This window comes from Typopeltis vanoorti, chromosome 16 (assembly GCF_054136105.1).
Source record: "Typopeltis vanoorti isolate ZY-2024b chromosome 16, IOZ_Tvanoo_1.0, whole genome shotgun sequence".
Classification (NCBI taxonomy): Eukaryota; Metazoa; Arthropoda; class Arachnida; order Uropygi; family Thelyphonidae; genus Typopeltis; species Typopeltis vanoorti.
The window spans coordinates 97,891,832-97,913,785 of NC_143564.1; the positions used below are offsets into that span (position 1 = coordinate 97,891,832).

General features: G+C 34.2%; 1 protein-coding gene across 2 annotated transcripts in view; it reads left to right on the top strand.

The window, feature by feature from the left end:
- LOC150098209 (uncharacterized) overlaps positions 1 to 21,954 on the top strand; it is a 271,336-nt gene that overhangs the window by 242,336 nt on the left and 7,046 nt on the right. For both annotated transcript variants that reach the window (XM_090406181.1, XM_090406182.1), the window contains exons 15-16: positions 6,753 to 6,853; positions 12,396 to 12,557. In XM_090406181.1, the coding sequence (XP_090262307.1) occupies positions 6,753 to 6,853; positions 12,396 to 12,557 (263 nt within the window). The remainder of the gene's footprint in view (positions 1 to 6,752; positions 6,854 to 12,395; positions 12,558 to 21,954) is intronic.

Genomic DNA, 21,954 nt, shown 5'->3' on the forward strand with positions numbered 1-21,954 from the left:
ATGTGATATGCTCAAGTTACATTGATTTGGTCAACCGTTAAAACTATTGGCCTGACCTCTGGTGGGAAGAAAACCTTAGTAGATCAATCTATTTGGTTACAAAAATAAATTAAGCTAGGGAGCAACATGTTCACTCAAAAGTTACTCATATATGTATACATATAAATTAAAACAGTATGGATGGTGGCCAATAAAAGCTGAAATAATTGCTTAGAGTCCTAAAGTCAAGGTTTGCTGGAAAACTTGAAGAACTAAGTGGGCTGAATGTGTGGCATCCAAATTCTTGGGATTTTTATGCCACCATTATTGTTAAGATTAGGATGATTAATCAAAATTTCACAGGCTTCTTTAAATTTTCTTTCATACCAAGTTTTTGTATGATATTGGTGAAAGTGGGCATATGATCCCTATCCATAAAAAAGATCACAAATGACACATTAAATTTAACAATTTTGGTGAAGCAGACCTCTCAGATCATGCCCTTAACCCCTATACCAAATTGATTGGAAAAGTACATGTTCTTTACATCATACAATAACTTGGCTTGAACGGAAATTTAAAGAAGCCTGCGAAATTTTGATTAACCATCCTAATCTTAACAATAATGGTGGCATAAAAATCCCAAGAATTTGGATGGCACATATTCAGCTCACTTAGTTCTTCAAGTTGTCAGTAAGCCCTGTCTTTAGGACTCTAAGCAGTTATTTCAGCTTTTATTGACCACCATCCATACTGTTTTAATTTATATGTATACATATATGAGTAACTGTTGTTCACATAAAAGTTACTCATATATGATATAAATTAAAACAAAACAGTATAGATAGTGGCCAATTAAAGTTGAAATAACTGCTTAGAGTCCTAAAGTCAGGTGCTGAAAACTTGAAGAACTAAGTGGGCTGAATATGTGCGATCCAAATTCTAGGATAGACTTCTAATGATAATCCTCCAGTGATATTTTTGTTGACAGGGATATCTAGGAATGGTAATTTTCCATTCTTTTCTACTTCTAATGTGAATTTTATTTTTGGATGTTGATTATTCAGAAAATATAGAAAATCTTCCAGGTCTTCCTGGGTGTATTTCCAGACAATAAAGATGTCATCGACATATTTCCACCATACTTATGGTTTTGAGGTTGCCTGTACTATAGCTGATTCTTCAACTTTTTTTTTCCTACATATACGTTGCCGATCGGAGGAGAGAGAGGTGAGCCCATTGCAAGACCATATATTTGGTAGTAAAATTTTACTTTCCAAGTGAGAAATGAAGATTTTAGACAATGTTGGAAGAGATGTGCAATGTCCAGAGGAAATAGGTTTTCAAGTATATCTATTGATTCTTCAACAGAGACATTGGTAAATAATGAAACTACATCTAAACTGGCTAACATATCTGATGGGGAAATTTGATTGTTTGAACGTTTATCTACAAAATGCTTAGAGTTTTTTTTAAATATGAGTCTGTATATCCTATATGACACTTTAGGAGGTTAGATAAGTGTTTAAAGAGAAGATATGTTGGAAAGCTTCTGTCATCAACTATTGGACATAAAGGAATGTCTGTCTTGTGAACTTTGGGCACGCCATATAATCTCGGAGTGACTGGGTGTCGAGATATGTTTAGCCATATTAGACAACAAAACATGCAGAGAAAATATATCTAATATAAATAACATTTGTATACGAGTTAGAAACCTGGTATTTATCAATCAAGCAAATCTACTTGTAGTGAATTGTGGAAAATTGGTTTGATATCAGTTGTTATAACAATATCAGATTGTATTCCTAAGAATAGGAGGATAAATGGGATGAAATGGATAGATCATAGAATTAAGTAGGGGCTGCTGAGGAAGATGTTAAAGAGAAGGCATAAAGAATAGGGCACTCCTAGTATAAGATCAGGTTAGGAAGGTGAAGAATGCTGCAAGGATGGACAAATTGCCATATGAAAGGAGATTGACTGAGGCAAGAAAGCAAAATCCTAGAGAATTTTACAGTTATATAGCTATTAGAGGAGAGGAAGAATATGAATGACTGAATTTAGAAATGGTACAATGGAATACATCTATGGAAGATATAGAATGTTCAGTGAATATTTTCTGAGTATTTCATGAAAGGAATTGTGAATGGTGTTGGATCATAGGAAGAAAAAGGATAGAAGAGTGACAGTTCAAGAATGTAAAAGCATTCAGAATTTTAAGTAAGCTTGATGTTAATAAGACTGTAGGAATGGAGGATGTTAAGGGAATATTTGTAAAAGAGCTGGCAGTACACCTAACTTGGTTACTGAACAACAGCCTGACAGGAACAGTCCCAGAAGAGTGGAAAGAGGAAAAAATAGTACACTGCTCACAGGAAGAATTCAAGTCAAAGGTGTTCAACTATATGCCAGTGTGTATATCAGATGTAGCAGTGAAGGTGTTAGAGAGGCTGGTTGGGGAGAGAATATAAACCCAGATAATGAGAATAGGAATCTTTCAAGAGATTCTTTTTTAAATGTAAATTTGATTTATATTCTGAATCAAATTCACATTAAAAACAAAAGAATCATCAAGAGGAATTTCCTTTCTGGACACACATATCCAACAGAACCCAAATCACTTTCTACTGAAAAACAGACTTTTATCACTTATTACTGAAAACAGACTTTTAAAGGCAATACTCATAATACTGTATATCAGCTCCCCATCCATCTCAAAAGTATGGTATCATAAAATCCTTAGTGTAGAGAGCACACAAAATTTGTTCCTGCAAGGGATCTCTCAAACAAGAATTGGAAACCCCTGAAACAAACCGCTTTACTAAATGGATACTACCAAAGACACCACAAAAAATAATTAACCCGCAACAAAAATTAGGTATAATTAAAAGCCTTGAAAAATAGAGCTTTAAACATTCTAAAAAATGATGACATCAAACGAAAACAAGAACTTCAAATCCTATTTCATCAGTTCCTCCAAAATGGATACTCGAAATACTATAAAGAAACGTTTATTTTCTGACAAACCATCCCGTGATAGCCCAGAAATTAATTACAAAGCATGGTATTTGTTCCATACGTTGGCAATGCATCAAGAAAAATAGTCAAAATATTAAAGGCGGTCAACATCAGAACAGCCTTCAAACCAGTCAACACCTTACAAAGCTTTCTACGCTTCCCATTTTATAAACATCTGGGTGTATACAAGATTCCATGCTCTTGTGAAAAGATATACATAGGTCAGACTGGGAGAAGTTTTGAAATCCATAACAAAGAACATATAGGCAACATTGAAAACAAATGGGAAGAAAGAAGTGGACTTGTAGTGCACATCCTCAAAGAACATCATACAGTAAATTTGCAAGCATCCTCCATGCTCTACTCAGAAGAGAACTACTTCGACGGGTTGTTCAAGGAGTTCTCTGAAGTCATTCACTCAAAAGGCACACTAAAAGAAATCAAGGAATGATCCTTCGTGATATCTGGAAGTCATTAATTGACGTGTACATTATAGACCTCTCCTATGTCAGCAGTCATATATAGAGTTTACACAACAATAGAGAGACTGCATGTAACATGCCTAATCATACTCATGATTAGACTATCATTCCAGTCTTTTCAACTTACAGATATTAATTTTTTGCCGTTTTTTTATTATTATTTATGTTGCTGATTTTGTTTTCTGAGTTTCATCTCTTTTGCATGCATGCGTGAAGTATGAACTGACATGTTTAGGACACTGATATGGATAAGTAATTTTCTATGAATAACTGATAACTTTTTTGCACATATTTACAATGAGAAATAGTGTAGATCAGGCTTTCCCAACCCTATGCCTGCAGAAACCACGGCACCCGTCGACCAGTTTGTGTGTGCCCGCCGCTGTTCAACCGTGTGCCGTATAGTTTGAAATAATCACGTGCACATCACGCGACAATTCATGGTATGTTATATGACGCATGCATTAATGACACATGATGAGTATTAAACGTATACAATGTAAAGTAGACGCGCATTCGAAGTTGTTCATTATCTGTTGCTAGTTATATGTGCATAATTTTAACGGTGTCTCGTACTTAAATTTTTGAAATATTTTGATTTTTAATCCTAAAATGAGCGAATCAAGTAAAAGACAACAAACCTATAATTTTAACACTGACTGGGAGGAAACAGTGTTTCGTTAATTTTAAAGATAATTGTGTTTGTTTGTTGTGATATATTCACCTTTCACGGGTAATATTTTCAGTAGATCTTCTTTTACAGTGAAGTTACTATTTCTCAGTGTTAGCAGTTCTCACCATAACTGCTAACTGTGCTGTGTCTGATACATCTGTTGACTTGACTCGTGAAATTGTAAAGAGAACCAGTTACATATTTCCAAGTCACTTTTTAACTGAGTTTGTATGTCCATTGAAATTACATGTGTTCTTCTTGTGATGGTGTTATTTGACAATTGTAAGTCTTGTATCGCTGACATAATCTCACGTTTGTTAGAAAATCCCTCAAATAAACAATCGGCACTTTAAGCATTTGAAGATGTTAAACATCTTCAAGTGCTTAAAGAACAGTTTGAAAAGAGATTTCAGGAATTTACTATCATTGAGCCAATGATCTACTTTTTTATCAATCCTTTTACTTGCTGCATGCTAAATAGCTGCATGCATTGCAAAGCTTGTTCAAGTAAATGCTGAAGAACTGGAGCTAGAAATTTTGGATCTTCAGAATGACATTACGCTAAAATCTCATATAACAGATGAAAACTTCTGGAATCTAGTGGATAGAAAAAAAGTTTCCATTCTTAGAAAGAGCAGCATACAAGATAAAATCGTTTTTCGGTTCCACATACCTTTGCAAATCATTGTTTTCAACCATGAATATCATAAAATCAAAATATAGATCACGACTCACTGATGAGTATCTTGATGATTGTTTAAGAACTGGAATATCATCATATTCTCCTAATTATGAAGCACTGGCCAATGAAATGCAATGCCAAAGATTACACTAACTTACATATATATATATATTTAAATTTTTATATAATGTAAACTTTTAAGTAATAAAACATTTGATTATAATATAAAATTTGTATGTATTCATTTAAGAAAAGAATTCAAAAAATTTGTTTGAAAAAAATAGATGGTGCCCGTCACCCTACCAGTATTTTAGAATGTGCTCTAGGAAACAAAAAGATTGGGAACCCCTGGTGTAGATGATCTACTGTCCCATTTTCTGCCAGAGCTTTCAGCTTGTATGACTGATTATAGTTGAAGGAGGTTGAAACTTGTGTTTAAATAATTAAGTAAAACAAGTTATTTCATCATTTTTTTTTATTCAATCCAGAAAAATAATAATATCCCAAGTGATTACTTTTTCCAATTTCTGTGCATATTATATGGCTGTATTTAACATATCAAAATTCAAATTATCCATGTCTCACTTTAGTATTTGCCAATGATAATCTAATCTCACTGCGAAGCGTAAACCTTACATACTTCTCACATAAGAGGTGTGTGTGAAGCATAGCTATTGTTCATTTGACCTTTTATGCTTTCCATATTTAAAATTATATTAATTGATAAATTAAAGTATTCAAAGTTATCCTATAATTTATTGCACTGGACCAATTAAGATGAGTGCTGATGTGCTATGCACTCTTAAAACTTTTATAATCAATAAAAATTCAACCATACAGTCAAATTGACGTGAATTTTGTAATGTGGGTTGCATAAGCCACATGACAGCACACTCAACTTAAATAGACACATGATGTCACATGTACTAACTGATGACTGGAGGGTGATAGCCTTTCATCATTCTACTAGACACTTTCTAACACAACAACTTATGTGGCAGAGGATGATAAAATCAAAGGCACTTTTTCAGCAGTATGTGAACAACAGGCACAGAAATATCTTCTTCACAGATGAGAAGATTTTCACCATTGACGAGTCGTTTAACTTCCAAAATGATCGGATATATGTCCCAAATGGTCACACAGCATGTGCCATAGCATAGCACAGCACCCAGGATTCAGAGAGGTCATCACCCTGCATCAGTAAAGGTTTGGTGGGGGGGGGGGGTATCTAAGGTGCATTTCTTCACGAAAGGAGGACCATGCCCCGGTCATCACCCCTCATCAGTGAAGGTTTTGTGGGAGGTATCAAAGTTCCATTTCTGCAAGAAAGGAATCAAAACCTCTGCCAAATTGTATCAAGATACTGGAATCTGTGGTATGGCCCCTGAACAATACCTTATTTCACGGTAGGCAACAGACCTTCCAACAGGACTCATACCCTGCACACAAGGCGAGGACCACACAACAGGCAAATGTGTCCAACCAGATATCACCATCTGATTGGCCATTTGGAACTTCTGATCTGAAATCCATTGGGCTTCAAATTGTGTTAAGAGAGCTTGAAAGAGTAACCTGCAAGAAACGAAACCCCAGCCTGAGGTGGATTTTGAGAAAGCAATAGTAGTGTTTCCATTAGATGTTGTGTGTGCCACCATTATTATGTGCTCTCACAGATTTTGGGAGTGTGAAGGCAGAAGAGGGGCATTTTGAACATTGAGTGCCTGCTATATGCATGTTATACATGTGGTTTGTATGTGCTGAAAGCTGTAAACGATTTACTGATAGATTAAAGGTTTATGTGATAAATACTATGAATACTGTTACAACTGTTCAAGTTGTAACAGTATTTATGGCTAGACTAGGTACGTTGCATATAATATGCGATACCTTAGTTATTCTTTTATTATTACAGAATTCTTCAAAAATATTATCAGTGTCAAAGAAATGCAGATGCCCGCAACGCTGCACGTACCACTATAAGGCTTCTGGAAAGTTTGGTCAGACTGGCTCAAGGTTCTTAGTCATATTCTTTATATATTTTGAATTAATATTTGAAGTATTGCTAAAATTTAAGTTATTTTTAATAGTTTTATTGGATTATTAAGCAACTTTTGACTCATTTTTGTATATTATAATGAATAACACAGGATTATTCAAAATTATCTCTATAGCTTTAAATTCGTAAACATAATGAAGTTGTACTGGAAAGAAGATACGTAACGCAGTTTGCTGCCATTGTAAATGGCATTAAATCTGTTACATGTCCAGTGTAAATGAAAATTGCAGTATTTTTTAATGAAGATTAGATGTTATTTGTGACAATAAAATTATGTAAACTACTACCATTTCCCATCATTTTGACCTACATAAAAGATTCATCTGGAATATAAATATATATACACAGAGAGAGAGAGAGAGAGAAACAAGTTGCATTACAGTTCAAACCATATTCATATCATATATTCACTAATTTCTTCAGCTGTTGCTTTATTAGCCTGAACTCTGGTGATAAAAAACTACATCACGGCTATATGAGGAGTGGGTCTGGAAAGTTCTGATAAACACATAGAACAAAATGATATTAAAGCAACTGATATAATGACAAGAAAGAACATACTAATAGCAGAGTTATGGAGGTAACTTATGTTCTTATATCCTCATATGTTCTTTCTTGTGGTTATGTCAGTTGCTTTGATATAATTTTTGTTCCAGGTGTTTATCAGAACTTTCCCGAAACCCCTTTCCTCCTTGTAAATATGTTTTTTATGGACAGAGATCAAATTCACTCATGTTATCTTTTCATTAAAAATGCCAGCTAGTAATGATATAACATTTATTATTATTATCATCATCCTAAGATCTCATGGAGTAACAGACTCATCTAGGAGGTCCCTTTTGTCAATACACACAGCTCATCACACTGTGTCTTAAACACATTCTCTGCAGACACCATATTCTCAGGCAGTGCATTCCAATCATTCACAACTCTAGATGCAAAAAAACATGCTTCTCACTCCCTGGCTTACAGCCTCTTTATACAGCTTCCAGGGATGACCTCTTGTTCTCCCGCAGTCTCTCACCATTTTATGAAAAACCTCTTCAACGTTGATATATTATACGAGATGGATATCTTGTATAATATATCTCTATCATATCACTCATCTTCCTCCTATCCACTAGAATCTGCAAACTGCACTGTCTCATCCTTTCTTCATATTCAACATTCCAGAGATCAGAAACTATTTTGGTCAATCGACTCTGGATTCAACATCACTTTATCCTTTTGAAAACCAGGTGACATCTGTGCATAGTAGTCCATATATGGCCTAATCAGAGCCTTATACCATGGAACCAGAATCTCTTGCTTCTACAAGTCAGTGTCCTCTGCACCATTGCCAGAATTTGTTTTGTCCTCACAGTTTTGGCAATAATGCTCTAAATTTTAGATCCTTATCCACCATCATACCATGACCTCTTATTTCCTCCATCTCCAACAATATATCCCCATCAGGAGTAAATTCTACATCCCATCTTTGTTTTTCAAATTTTAAAAACTTACATTTCATAATATTGAACTGGCATCCCCACTCCTGTGCCGATTCATTCAGTCTATTCAAGTCTTCTTGTAAGACCACAGCATTTACTCTACTCCTCATAGTTTGTCCCAACTTTGCATCATATACAAAATATCCCCATCCAAATCTTCCCTAATATCATTAACATACAGATTAAACATAATAACATAATACAGGAAAATCTCACTTAACGCGAATTCAATATGCACAATAATCAGTTAGTGCAATCGAGTGAAATTATACTATTTCCCCACTTTAAGCAAGTGATTAATCAGTTAACCCGATTTTTTTACGTTATGCGAAATTTTTTGTCACTAATTTGCAGCGAGCAGAAAAGCTGGAAGTCATTAAGAGTGGTGAAACTAGCACCACATGAAAGTGATGCTAGTAATACAATGATTGTGTGAGACCTGGGACACAGCGAGTCTACAGTTTGGGCTATATTAAATAAGAGCAAAGAATACAAAGAACAAGGAAAAGTTGATACTGCTTCTTTAAGCATGCAGATCACCCAAAATAGAAGCCATTTAATTATCGAGATGAAGCGTCTTCTATCACTCTGGATGGAGGATTATAACCAAAAAAAAAAAACACCTCTTAGTACAGGGAATATTCAGGCAAAAGTTCTCAATATTTTTACCTCACTGAAAGAGACCAAATTTCAAGAGGAATCTAAAAGCTTTACTACTAGTTTATGATGGTTTGACCATTTTAAAAATCAAACTGGACTGCATAACGTAAGAATAATTGGGGAATCTGCTAGTGTTGATAAAGATTCTGTGGCCAAGTTTCCTGAAGAATTGCAAAGCATAATTGAGGTGATTATTACAATTGGAAATATTCAACATTGATGAAATTAGTTTCTTTTGGAAGCGTATATCAATAAAAACTTTCCTAGATAAACCTGAAGCATCTCAACCAGGATACAATGTATCTAAAGATCATCTTATGCTTTTATTAGAAGGCAATCAATACAGAGGGCAACTTTAAACTAACAAGATCCAACATTATTGAAGAAATCAGCATAATTGAAAAAGAACTTGGATTTAATGAATTGGATAATGAAGATGTGAGAAAATTGCTCGATTCCCATTCAGAACATTTAAGCGAGAATGATCTCCTTAAACTTAGAAGAACAGTGTGCATATGAAGAAGAAGTTAATGAAATTTTAATGAAATTTTGTTGATGCTGATCTTGATATGGAATGAAGCTTTGAAGTTTATCGAATTCTTGATGAAGTGATCACTAGCTATTGCAAATTGCATGTCGAGCATGATTCAAAAATCTTTACTTAATTTTTTTTGTAAAAAAAGTAACTCAATAATATTTAGACATTAAATAAATATTTAAGCAACTGATTTTTATTATCTCTGATGATAGGTGGATTGATACGGTACAAAGTGCTTTAGACGATAGAAATATAAGATCTGATAATGTTGGAGTCTTGACAAGTAACAGACTGATTTGGAGGAAAATTGTAGATAGGAAGTTAGTAATGATGTAATTTTTTTCATGTAGTACTATCATATCCTGTACACCCCTTGAGGGTACATGGCAGGAATTTGATGATGATGATGATGATAGCTTATACTGTAATTTTTGTTCCAAATTTGCGCTAACTGATAGATGAATTAATTAATCACATTAAGTGAGGTTTCCTGTATAATAACATCCTCTGATGAGATGATCAAATCCAGACCCTCATTTCTCACCCTCTATTACATTCTTTACTTCTGGTTGCTATTTCCCATAATGATCACCTTTATCCAATTTGCTTATTCATTTCTTGGTCACTACCCTACACATGACTAGGTCTATAGCAAAAACTCTAAAACAGACTGAGGCACACTACTAGTGACTCTCCTCTTCCAGGATATTGCTTCCCCATATGCAACTTGCTGATACCTATCAGATAGCCAATCTCCAAGCCAATGCACTAGTCTAATATACAACCCCATACACTCCAGTTTCACTATCAACTTACATTCCTTCAATATATGCAGTGATATATCAAGTACCACAGCTTTATTAATATCAAGTTTGATTAAGTCCCCATCCTCTTCCTTACTCACAGTCAGTCTCTCAACCTCATTGTTCACTGCTCTCATTTCAAATTCTCCACGATGTCACATTCACAAGGATGAAAGACCTTTACAAACTGCTCATTAATTATCTCAATTATATCCTCCACAGAACTCACATTTCCCCTTTCCACCCAACTCCTCATAACATGCTACAGCTGCAAGCTGTCTCCTGAGCGTCTCATAATCATGCCTTGTAGTTCTACTTCTCGTAGGAAGGCTTATACATTGGTTATACATGCTTACTAAATAACTTAAGGAATTCACAATGTACAATAGAATATAAATTAAATTAAACTTTAATAAATATTTCCAATATTTCGCAACGTCACGTTGCCATCTTCACAGGAACTTAAAATAAAGACGTGCACGCAGGCACTACACACAGTAAATGAGGAAGAAGCGAGGAAACTATTGTTTCTCCTAAAAGTCCTGATAGTGCAGAGGACAATGGATAGGTGCAGTTAAAGTTTACTTTAATTTATATTCTGTTGTACGTTGTGAATTACTTAAGTTATTTAGTAAGCTTGTAGTTCTACATATACCCTTTTCTCGCAGAAGTCCTCACATGGTTGGGTAACCATCCAGGTAATCACTTCATTGTCACTCTCACCCACTGGAGAAAGATCTGAAACCTCATTTATAATAACATCCTCTGATGAGATGATCAAATCCAATACCCTCATTCTCATGTGCCCTCTGTTACATACTGCCTGAGGTAGTTGGCCCTCAAAAATTCAAGAAATTCATTTTCTTTACTTCCCGTTGCTATTTTGTCATACCAATCTATATTGCTGTAATTAAAATCACCCATAATGATCACCCTTATCCAATTTGCTTATTAATTTCTTGATTACTACCCTCTACATTACTAGGTCGATAGTAACATCCAATGAAGTATTTCATTCTATTCACCTCTATATCACACCATACTGTCTGAAAACCACTACCGCTATTTCCCCTTTGCTTCTCTACCTTTTATGGACATGATTCTTTCTATCAACAGCAGGACTAGTTTTCAGGGGACAATGGATAGGTGCAGTTGAATCCCACTCACATTCTCCTGATTTAACACCCTTGGATTTCTACTTATGGGGGACTCTAAAGGATGTAGTGTATCATGGAAAACCCGCTACACTGCTGGCCCTTCAGAAAGAAATTGAAACGCCATGCGCAGCAATTCCACTAGACACTTTGGCCAACATTGCCCACGCAGTAGTTCGCTGTAATAATAAGTGTGGACACTAAGGGTAACCACTTTGAGTACCTCATGTAATTGTAGAAGTCAAAGGTAACTTGTATTCATCCCTTGATGCCTATATAAATTTACAATTTTTATACAGGTTTTTCTTTTGCTGAAGTGTGTATACATTTTTTTGATGGACTCTGTGTGTGTGTGTGTGTGTGTGTGTGTGTGTGTGTGTGTGTGTGTGTGTGTGTGTGTGTGTGTGTGTGTGTGTGTGTGTACACAAAGTGCGTGTGTTTTGATCATAAAATTGCAGAAATTGCCTTATAGTTGTTATAAGCTGAAGTTTACCAGGCTTATAACAACTGTTATAAGCTTAGCAGCCATTATGGATCAAATACGCATCCTCATATGCTTTGTATCCATCATATATTTCAATGTAATATCAATGATATTACAATTTTAATATGCATTTCGCATCCATGATAACCTTGACGTCTATAGACGTCTTGGCCGGTAGCATGGTTAAAGTTTGTAATGAAACTAGTTTATTATAATAAAAGATCATATAAATAATGATAATTTAGTCAGTGCAGAATTGGTTGCAAGTTATGTATGTATAATTGTAATGTTTATCAGTTTCTTAAATACCTATATTTATATGTATCTTATATTTATATAATACTATGATATTATCTATATATTTATAAAGCTCATGCACGACTGATGTTTCAAGAGGAAGTTTTAGTTAGGGATGCTATCATTGCAGTGACACTTATGGAGGTTTCAATGCAAGGATCAGCTCTTATTCATGGAGTGAATGCTCTCCATACAGCTTTCCCCAGTGATCCAGAAAGTGAATACATACAACAAGGTTGGAAGTTTTTCTTTCCCTATATATTTATTTTTATGAAATTATGATAATTTCAAATATTCCAGGCTGCTGATGCATTAAATTCATTTTTAAACATAATTCACAGGAAACCTGTGTAGCTCAGTGAAAGTGGTGTTTGCACTCCCCAGTGTTAGACCACCCAAAGAAAGGGCATTGTGGGTTTGATCCTAGTCACCAACTAAGGAAATTTTTTTGACCAGTTCCTGAGTTAATTGATCTCTGGCACAGGTAAGCAGGTTTTTCCCCTCTTGGAAACTTGAGTTTTTCGTCCAGTAAACTCAAGAAAATCAACCACAGACCCCACACTATTTCAGACATTAAAATTGTGTTAGGGACCACAAGATGGCAGCACTTGTTAGCCATCTCTTCACAGTGTGACACTTAAATTAGTGATAGCCTTGGGTCAGCTATCTCTGATTGGTTACCAGGCAGATTGAACTGCCCACTCAGTTTCCAAAAGTTAGATGGGGCCAACACTGCCTTGCATACTCCTTAAAAGAAAATAAAAGTGTTAGCTGATGATTTTTTTGATGAACATAATTCACCTTTATTATTAATGTTTTGTCTTGTTTTAAAAAAAACATTTCTTGTAGAATCTAAAAGAACATTAAGGTCAAGTAACAAAAACTAATATTAATGATTGGTTGCTAAATAACAGAACCAACTTTCATCAATTACATTGTCAACATTTTCTTGATATAATTAATAATAATCATTAATTCCTGATAATGTGCACCATGTAAACTATATTATTACTACATAATTCAGTTTTCAGTGTTATTAGCTTCCTCCAATATCTCAGATCATGCACTTCGGTTCTCCAAGACACAATACAGACTGCATCAATCCAGAGATGGTCTGCAATTCTTTGCTGTACTGATAATTGTAAATGTAGCTTTTGTGTTCTTCAAGGCAGATGTTAAGAGATGTAACAATCTGTTCAGGATAGACTATGTTGCAGGTACATATCAGGATGAAGCTGACCTTCAGAGAACAAATGAAGGTTGCTAGCGTAATATGTAGTTCAAAAGTTTCATGACGATTATGAAGAGTTCTAGCTGGTTTTTCAGATGTACTCTGGATATAGTGGATGGGAATAATTTGTTTGGATCTTGTGTGTCAGGTGTGAAAGAGACGGAGACATGCAGTGGTTGTATTTTTAGCCAATGTGCTATTGGCTAAAAAGTTTTAAAATAACCGAGTTCAGTGGCAAGCGTTACACCATTCAGACAAACAGCTGCACTTTGTATTTGTTTATTGAGTGGGGATGCTGTACTGTTGGGATGGATAAGTTTCCTATAAACAGGAAAGGATAATGTACCATTTGGTAGTTATGTAACTAGTGTGCATATGAACTAAAGACAGTTGTTTTTTCTTTTTCCATGGTGAAATATATTTTTGAATGTTCACTGTTTAAATATGCTAAAAATGTATCTCTATGATATCTGTCTAGGCCTTGAGGCCAAATAGAAAATACATCATCTACATAATAGAGCCAGACTGTTGGTTTGTAGTATGTAGCAGTATTGAGTGCTTGATTTTTTAGAAATTCCATGTAGAAATTGGTTGGGGGGGGGGGGGGACATTGTAGTCTAGCTGTTTGTATATTTTTACTTTCCATGAAACATACATGAATGCATGGTGAATCTGAATTCTTCAGTTAGATGCCTCAAATATTCAGTTTTGCTTCTGAATTCAGCTTATTTCAAATATTCAGCTTTGACTTAATTAGTAGAAAGATTCGTTTTTTTGGCCTGCCAAAGCAGAAAAATTTCTGTTACATGTGTCACAACCGACACGATGAATCAGGAAAAGCCTTCCCTTTATCTCGCATATACAAAGGCTTGTTTAATTTGCTATAGGTATTTCTTTGGCACTTTTAGTTTATATTATGAAGTCTTAAAATTTGTCTTAAAATAGCAAAAAAAAAAAAGAGTACAGTCTTGGCAATGAATAATAAAAAAGCAACAATATTTGAAAGTTTTATAATTAATGTGAAGATTCAAAATTTGCAAACAATAAAATATCTAGGCAATACAGAAAAAAGGAAATAAACATTTGTGATTACTCATGTAAAAACACAATCATAGTGATGGATTTAGAGACCACGAGATGGCAGCACATGCTTGCCAGTCTCTTAATCGACTGCTACTTAAAATAAATGATAGCCTTCTGACAGCTAGCTCTGATTGGCTACTGGTGGAGATTAAACTACCCACTCATTCTCCAAAAGTTAGATAGGGCTAAAACAGTCTCACCTACTCCCTACAAGGGAATAGAAGGCATTAGCTGATTTTTGATTTTTTTTGTAAAACAAAACAATGAAACTAAAGTAACAAACCACAGTGCAACAACAAATCCAAATCCGAAGTAAATCCACCAAACAACAAATGTTATTTGACATTAATGAATAATCAAAAAAAAAAAATGTAGATGACAATGTAGTGTTATGTCCCCTATCTTCATATATATTCGTTATTTACCTCAAAGGGATCTCTTATGTGACACGTATCTCTGGTTCACAAAGGAATTGCCTGAGGGTCAAGCCAAAACCTATGCGGATGAATCTTCCCAACCAACCTCTCATAAAGCCTAAGAATATTTATATTTTAACTGCACCACCTAGGACCCTTAGATTAATTGAAATGTTATCAAGAAGTTGGTAGAGAGCTTCGCCAAAGTATCACAAAAATTGCAATCATGAGCGAAAATTTACACTGAATGAGTTCCCCGCTTAGATCCGTAATATTTCACAGGTGGTGCATTAAATTCCATACAGACACAGGATTTAGTTAAAGAATAGCAAAATTTATTTAACATAAGACATACAATACAATTTACACAAAGAAAGATTTTCATCCAATAAGGATTAAGAGTTAAGTCAAGTCTAACAATACTAAGTCACTCAAATGAAAATTCACACTGTTTCAATTAACCTTGTATATATCTCTCTTATTACAACTATTTAACACGATAAACCTTAATTAAACAATCTCTAATTATATATCCTCATTCTAGACACAATCTTATTAATCCTCTTATAAACAGGTATTAATCTAATACACATTTCATCAGATTACTCATAATATTCCACACACTTGGCTCTCTTTGTCCTAATGTCCTCATAATAATTGTCTCTGGGTTATTTGTTACAATAATTCTATGTGAGATTAAGCTCTTAATTCATACACGTGCTATGGAATAATCATACATTCTTGGTCATAAAGGATCATACAGGCACCATTCATTTAACCTTAATTATTCCATACAATATATCCTTTATGCACTACTAGTTTTTGAAATAACAATTATACATGCCATTTACTCCTAGGATCAAATTTCATTCTAATATTCCTGGACAAGTTTAACATTTTCAACCATACAGTGCCTATTCATTTAATACTTTCTTTAGATCAAATTAATCACTTTCCTACAGTCCTTATTTTTAACTATTCTTAGAGTTCTTTGCTAGTTGATTCTTTTACAATTCTTAGATTCTGCTTTCACACACAAATCAGAGAACAAAATTTTACTTATCTGTATGCTTTGTTTTCTTTCCCTCCAATTGACAATATGCGATCTTCTTTATGGAACTCTAATTTCTTAGCACTCCAGGTATGAACTTTCTCGGGCACTTCATGCTGTATAGCCTGCTACTATGTGATGGAAGTTTGGAATCAGAATCTTCGCCGACAACCATTCCTTCTGTATGCTAGCGATGGAATCGGCACCTAGATACATGACTGACCACGAGGTAAAAACCCAGGACATCCACGAGGATCTCAGGAGCACAACTCAGGAACACAAGGACTAAGACCAGAAGACCTCGAGGGGGGGGGGGGGTTCAACCCTTTTATACCCCTCTCTCCTATCGGCCACTATCGTAAACTTGGCCGTTCACCCAAGGCGTGAACATCATTTGTTACATACCTGTGACATCACAGCGTCCGATTCTCTTGCTACTCACCCTCACGTTCCACCAGCATGGGACTGTATGGGGTAATGGTTTGCTTTCCCCCCTTCTTCTCTTAGAGCATACATGAGTATAGAATTTTTTTGATTAATTTTCTTTATGTTGTTTTATAAATAATAAAACAATTTGACAAAATTTTAAGCATTACTATCACTTATAACGTTAGCATACTTTTTTAAATATTCTTTCCTTTTCTCAAAGTAAACAAGTTTTTCTTTTTACACTAGTACATAACACTTCTTTTAGATATTTTACAATTTCTTCCTTTCTTTTCTTGTTAATACACTTGATAATAAAATACACATTACTATTACCTAGATAACAAGTATTTTCAGTAAGCACTGTATATAGTTTATACTCTGTTATACAATGATAAGTAGAATCATGACATTCTAAACTTATCAGGGTATAACAGTAGGAAAAGGAATTTTTTTGGGAGAAGTCTATGTCTGATTTCTTCATAAATATTTCCAGTTTCTGGAAGAACTCTTTTGATATGAATATGCTGGTGCCAAAAGAATTGTACTGCAGAATAAATTACTCATTAACTTTCGAAAGTATTCTTTTTTTTTTTTTTTTTTTTTGATAATTGAGTATGGACTGTTACCCAATGTAATCATGTTATGGCTGAAACCATACTCCAAAAAAAAAAAAAAAAAAAGAATACTTTTGAAAGTTAATGAGTAATTTATTCTGCAGTACAATTCTTTTGGCACCTACTACCAGCATATTCATATCAAAAGAGTTCTTCCAGAAACTGGAAATATTTATGAAGAAATCAGACATAGACTTCTCCCAAAAAATTCCTTTTCCTACATTGTCATTTATTGTGAATTAATTTTGACTATTAAATCAATAATTAATCTCTGTATTTCAGAATTTAAAACAAAAGTTCCATCAAAATAAATGTTCCCTATAAAATTTAATGATAATTTTATTATATTGAAATGGAGTATATTATTGATTCAACCATATTCTATAGCCAGATGTAGAAATCAACTTACAAACTTTTGAAAATTTACAAGATTGCTTATGAGAATATAACCTTTGACATCAGAGTTGCCTTGGCTTGAGCTATTTAAAAGACATGAACTCTGCCCAGTAGTCTGTATATTCACTTTTTATTGGTGCATTGATTAGGTTTCAGTGGCCTGACAGCTGTTTTGAACTATCAATTCTCAACAGACCACATAGAAATCTTAGAAAGTAAGAACCAAAGGAACTGAAGCACTATTTGGCCAAAACATATTGAATAATTTTGAAAAATATTGAATATTTATAAATTTTGAACAAACAAAAAAAAATCCACTCATTAAATTTTTTTATAAATTTTTAATGAGCATCATTTTGCAAAATATTTGTTTACAAAATTTAAAATTTTGTAAACAAATTTCAAACCATATATTCGGTATTTATTTATTCAACCAAATCATGGTTCAGTACATCCCTACTTCAAATGCCAGGGGAAAATGTGGCTTAATCACATCAAGTCTTTGTCAGTGTTACATGGATAAATAATGAAGCAATATCAAAACTGATCATGATGTCTAAATTTTTTAGGTTAAGATTTTTTATTAAGGTTCTAGTTCTAAAGTAAAGAGACTTTTTAAAGAAGGAGGGAGAGCTGTCACATATGTTAATGCAGTAACCTCATTAGGATGATATGCCCTTGCAAAGTGTTTACTCAGTAACTTGACTATTTTATCTGCTTCTATCACCTCATGACCATCATAGCTCATTAAGGTTAATATTCAGTTCAGATTTCCGTAGATGATGGAGAAGATAAGAAAACACCTCACTGGCACATTCAGAAGAATACATTTCCCCTACCAGGATAAGAGAAAGTTACATTTCAAATCCTATGAAAATGTGAGAAATTTTTTCTAGGCCTTTTCAGTCAGACAAAAATGACTTTTTTTTTTTTTGTTTGTTTTCATCAGCTTGTTTACTTCAGCAAATTAGCCTGCAAGCACATCTAAATGAATACATGTTTATTTCATTGTAACTGCACACCTATGTGGATGGAGGGTTAAAATAATTACTACTTTACCAGATACGATATTTGTGTAAATTAGTCCATAAAGTGCATGCTAATATAAATCCTTAGGGTTGTTATAATCCTGATGAAAAATATGCTAAACATTGCACCTTAAATATGGTTTAAAATTAACCCTCTCATGCATGCATTTTTATATTCATTTATAAAAAAAATATAATGATGATACAGTACCATTTAATCTTACAGTATTATCATGAATTCATTAATTTTTCTAAATTGGTGCCCTGTATATGTTAAAAATGATGTTCTCATCTTAGGACATCATTTTTATATGTCCTCATATGAGGCCCCATATGAGGGTTAAGAAAGTTGATTGTATAGTATTATGCAAACATTAAAAAGGGTGAAACGTTCACTGTATTATGTAATTCATTATTCACATAAAGAATTACCTAGCAAATTACATTATAACCCACAACTAGAAATATCCTTTTGATGAATGCAAAATGCAATTTGTTTTTTTAAGAAACTCACCCACTAAATGCTGCTAACTTATGGTGCTTTAGTACTAATACCATTGATCAATTAGGATTAGATAACCAAAAACTCTACTCTAGAGAACAAACATGGAACATTTTCAAGCTAATACAAGCCTCTGGTAAGTAGGAATGCTGCTTTCCCACTAGGTGATGACATTCATCTACCACTTAGAGAAGTTCAGAAACATACATACCCACAGTGGTATTTGCATTCACAGCCTGTTTGTTAATGAGTGGATATACTCTCCACCAGACCAACCAGACTAACAATAACCAACAAAGACACACCAGTCTATCTCTTGGTGATTTTCTTGCCATCCTGAACATATATCATGGCAGATGGCAGAACACATATCAAACATGTGTTCTGCCAACCTTTCCACACAGCTGTCAATGGTGAATGAAATATATCAGCCACAACATTATATCCATGCTTTTTCAGTTGTGGTGGTACACTTTGTACCTGTGTTTTGCATAATGGAAGGGAGAAAAAAAAAAATCATGGCCATTGGGATGGTTAAATGACCATACCATCTTAAATGATAAAATCTTCATATTGCATTAAGTTACAGTAAGAAGAAACTGTGTACCAGATTTGGTAATTGTAGTGTGTATTTCTTGAAAATTTATTCAAGGAAAATGCATATTGCTTCATTTGCCAGCTTGCCAACCTAGTTGGCCAAGTGATTAGCATATCTGCCCCCAATCAACAGGCTATGGGTTTGAATCCTGCTTGGACATGGATGTTTGTGATTGCCTTTAGGTGAAAGATGAATTTCATCAGCCAGTGTGATACCATTGCCCTGCTAATTGAAGGCTAGAAGTGGCTTGAAAAGTTCCATGTTTGGTCTCTAAACCAGAGTTTCCATATTATGATAAAAATTATATATACAGGTAACCCTCGTATAATGCGGTCTACAATTTGTAGTAACCCTTGTTAAACGCGGTTTCAATATAACGCGGTCTACAAATTGTAGTAACCCTTGTTCAACACGGTTTCGATATAAAGCAGTCTACAATTTCTAGTAACCCTTTAATTTTTTTTTTCATATATTTTTCACCACGGGATTTAAAAATCAAATTTTATCTTCATTAAATTTGTGTCTGCCCATATCGTGCAAGTAGTTATAAGTATCGAATTTAGTTTTATTGTATCCCTTAATAAGGTACGGTACAGAGGCTTTTGCAGTCTATGTAATTCTCAACAAAGAGTGCAATTAGATACAGCTGGAATAAAAACGGCACTAACTAATAAATCACGTCTCCTCTCACAGAAACTATGCTGTATAGACTCAAACAAAACCATATGTTGCACTGAAACACAGTATCTAACTAAAAACTATTGTCCAATTTTTCAATTATGAAATAAGTGTTTGTTTTATTGCATTTGAAATTCTCGATGTCATTATGACAGACCACAAATGCTAACTTCAAATAAAATTCTACCATCATCATCATCCTCAAATTAATGCCACGTACCCTCAATGGGTGTACAGGATATGATAGTAATACATGAAAAATTTACATCATTTCTAACTAACTTTCTATCTACAATTTTCCACCAAATCAGTCTGTTACTTGTCAAGACTCCAACATTACCAGATCTTATATTTTTACTGTCTAAGTCACTTTGAACAGTATCAATCCACCTATATCTTGGTTTTCCTCTGGATCGTTTTCCTGCAAACCTGGCAGAGAACACTTGATTTGCTAATCTTTCCTCATCCATTCTATTTAAGTGACCATACCACCTGAGATTAGTTCTGCTAACGCATTCCTGGATGTTGATAATGTCAAGTTCTTTCCTAATATCCTCGTTTTTAATATGATATTGCCATTGATGCCATCTGTTCAAGCCTCTCAGGACTCTCATATCTGTGGTCTCTAGTCTTTGGTCAAGTGTTTTACTTCTGACCTAGCTCTCAGATCAATAAGTTAAAACTGGTTTGAACACTGTCTTGTATACAGCTAATTTAGTGTTCCGATTAATTTCTCTCTTATTCCATATGAATTTATTCAATTGACATCCTACCATACCAGCTTTATAGATTCTGTTGTTTATTTCCATATTTAATTTACCATCTTCACTAAAAATCGTGCCTTAGTAGCAGAAATGTTTTATTTATTCCACAGGTTCTCCATTCACAACTCAGTTGATATTTTCAACGATTCTGCTTATTTTCATTGTCTTTGTCTTTTTATTGCTGACCTTCATACCATATCTATTACAACAGTTATTCAATTTAGTCAGGGAATCTTGCAGACTTGTAGAAGAAGTATAACATCGTTTGCATAAAGCAAAGAGCTGACATTAACATCTCCAATTTTGATATCATTTTTAATACCACTTTCCTTCATAATGTGATTTATGTAGATAATGAATAACAGAGAGGATAATGTACAATCTTGTCTCACATCAGATTTAACATTAAACCACCTTCCTGTACTTCCTTCAATTCTAATTGCTGACTTTCAACTCAAATGAAGACTAAGTATTGCTTGATATAATGCCCCATTGACCATATAACTGTAACGTATTGAATAGCTTCTCTCTTAGCACCTTGTCATATGCCTTTTCCAGATCGACAAAACTTAAACACAGATCTTGTTATATTCCCAGGCTTTCTCAACTATCTGTTGTAAAGTGAAGATCCTGATCCTGACAGTCTCTATTTGGCCAGAATCCAGCTTGTTCTTCACCAAGCTTTTCTTCCACAATTCTTCTCAACCGTTTCTCAAGTATACTTACATAGATCTTGCCAGGAACACTCAGTAGGGAAATACCTCTGTAATTCTCACATTCAGTTTTATTTCCCTTTTTATATATGGGTACTATGAGAGCTCTACTCCAATCATCAGGAAATC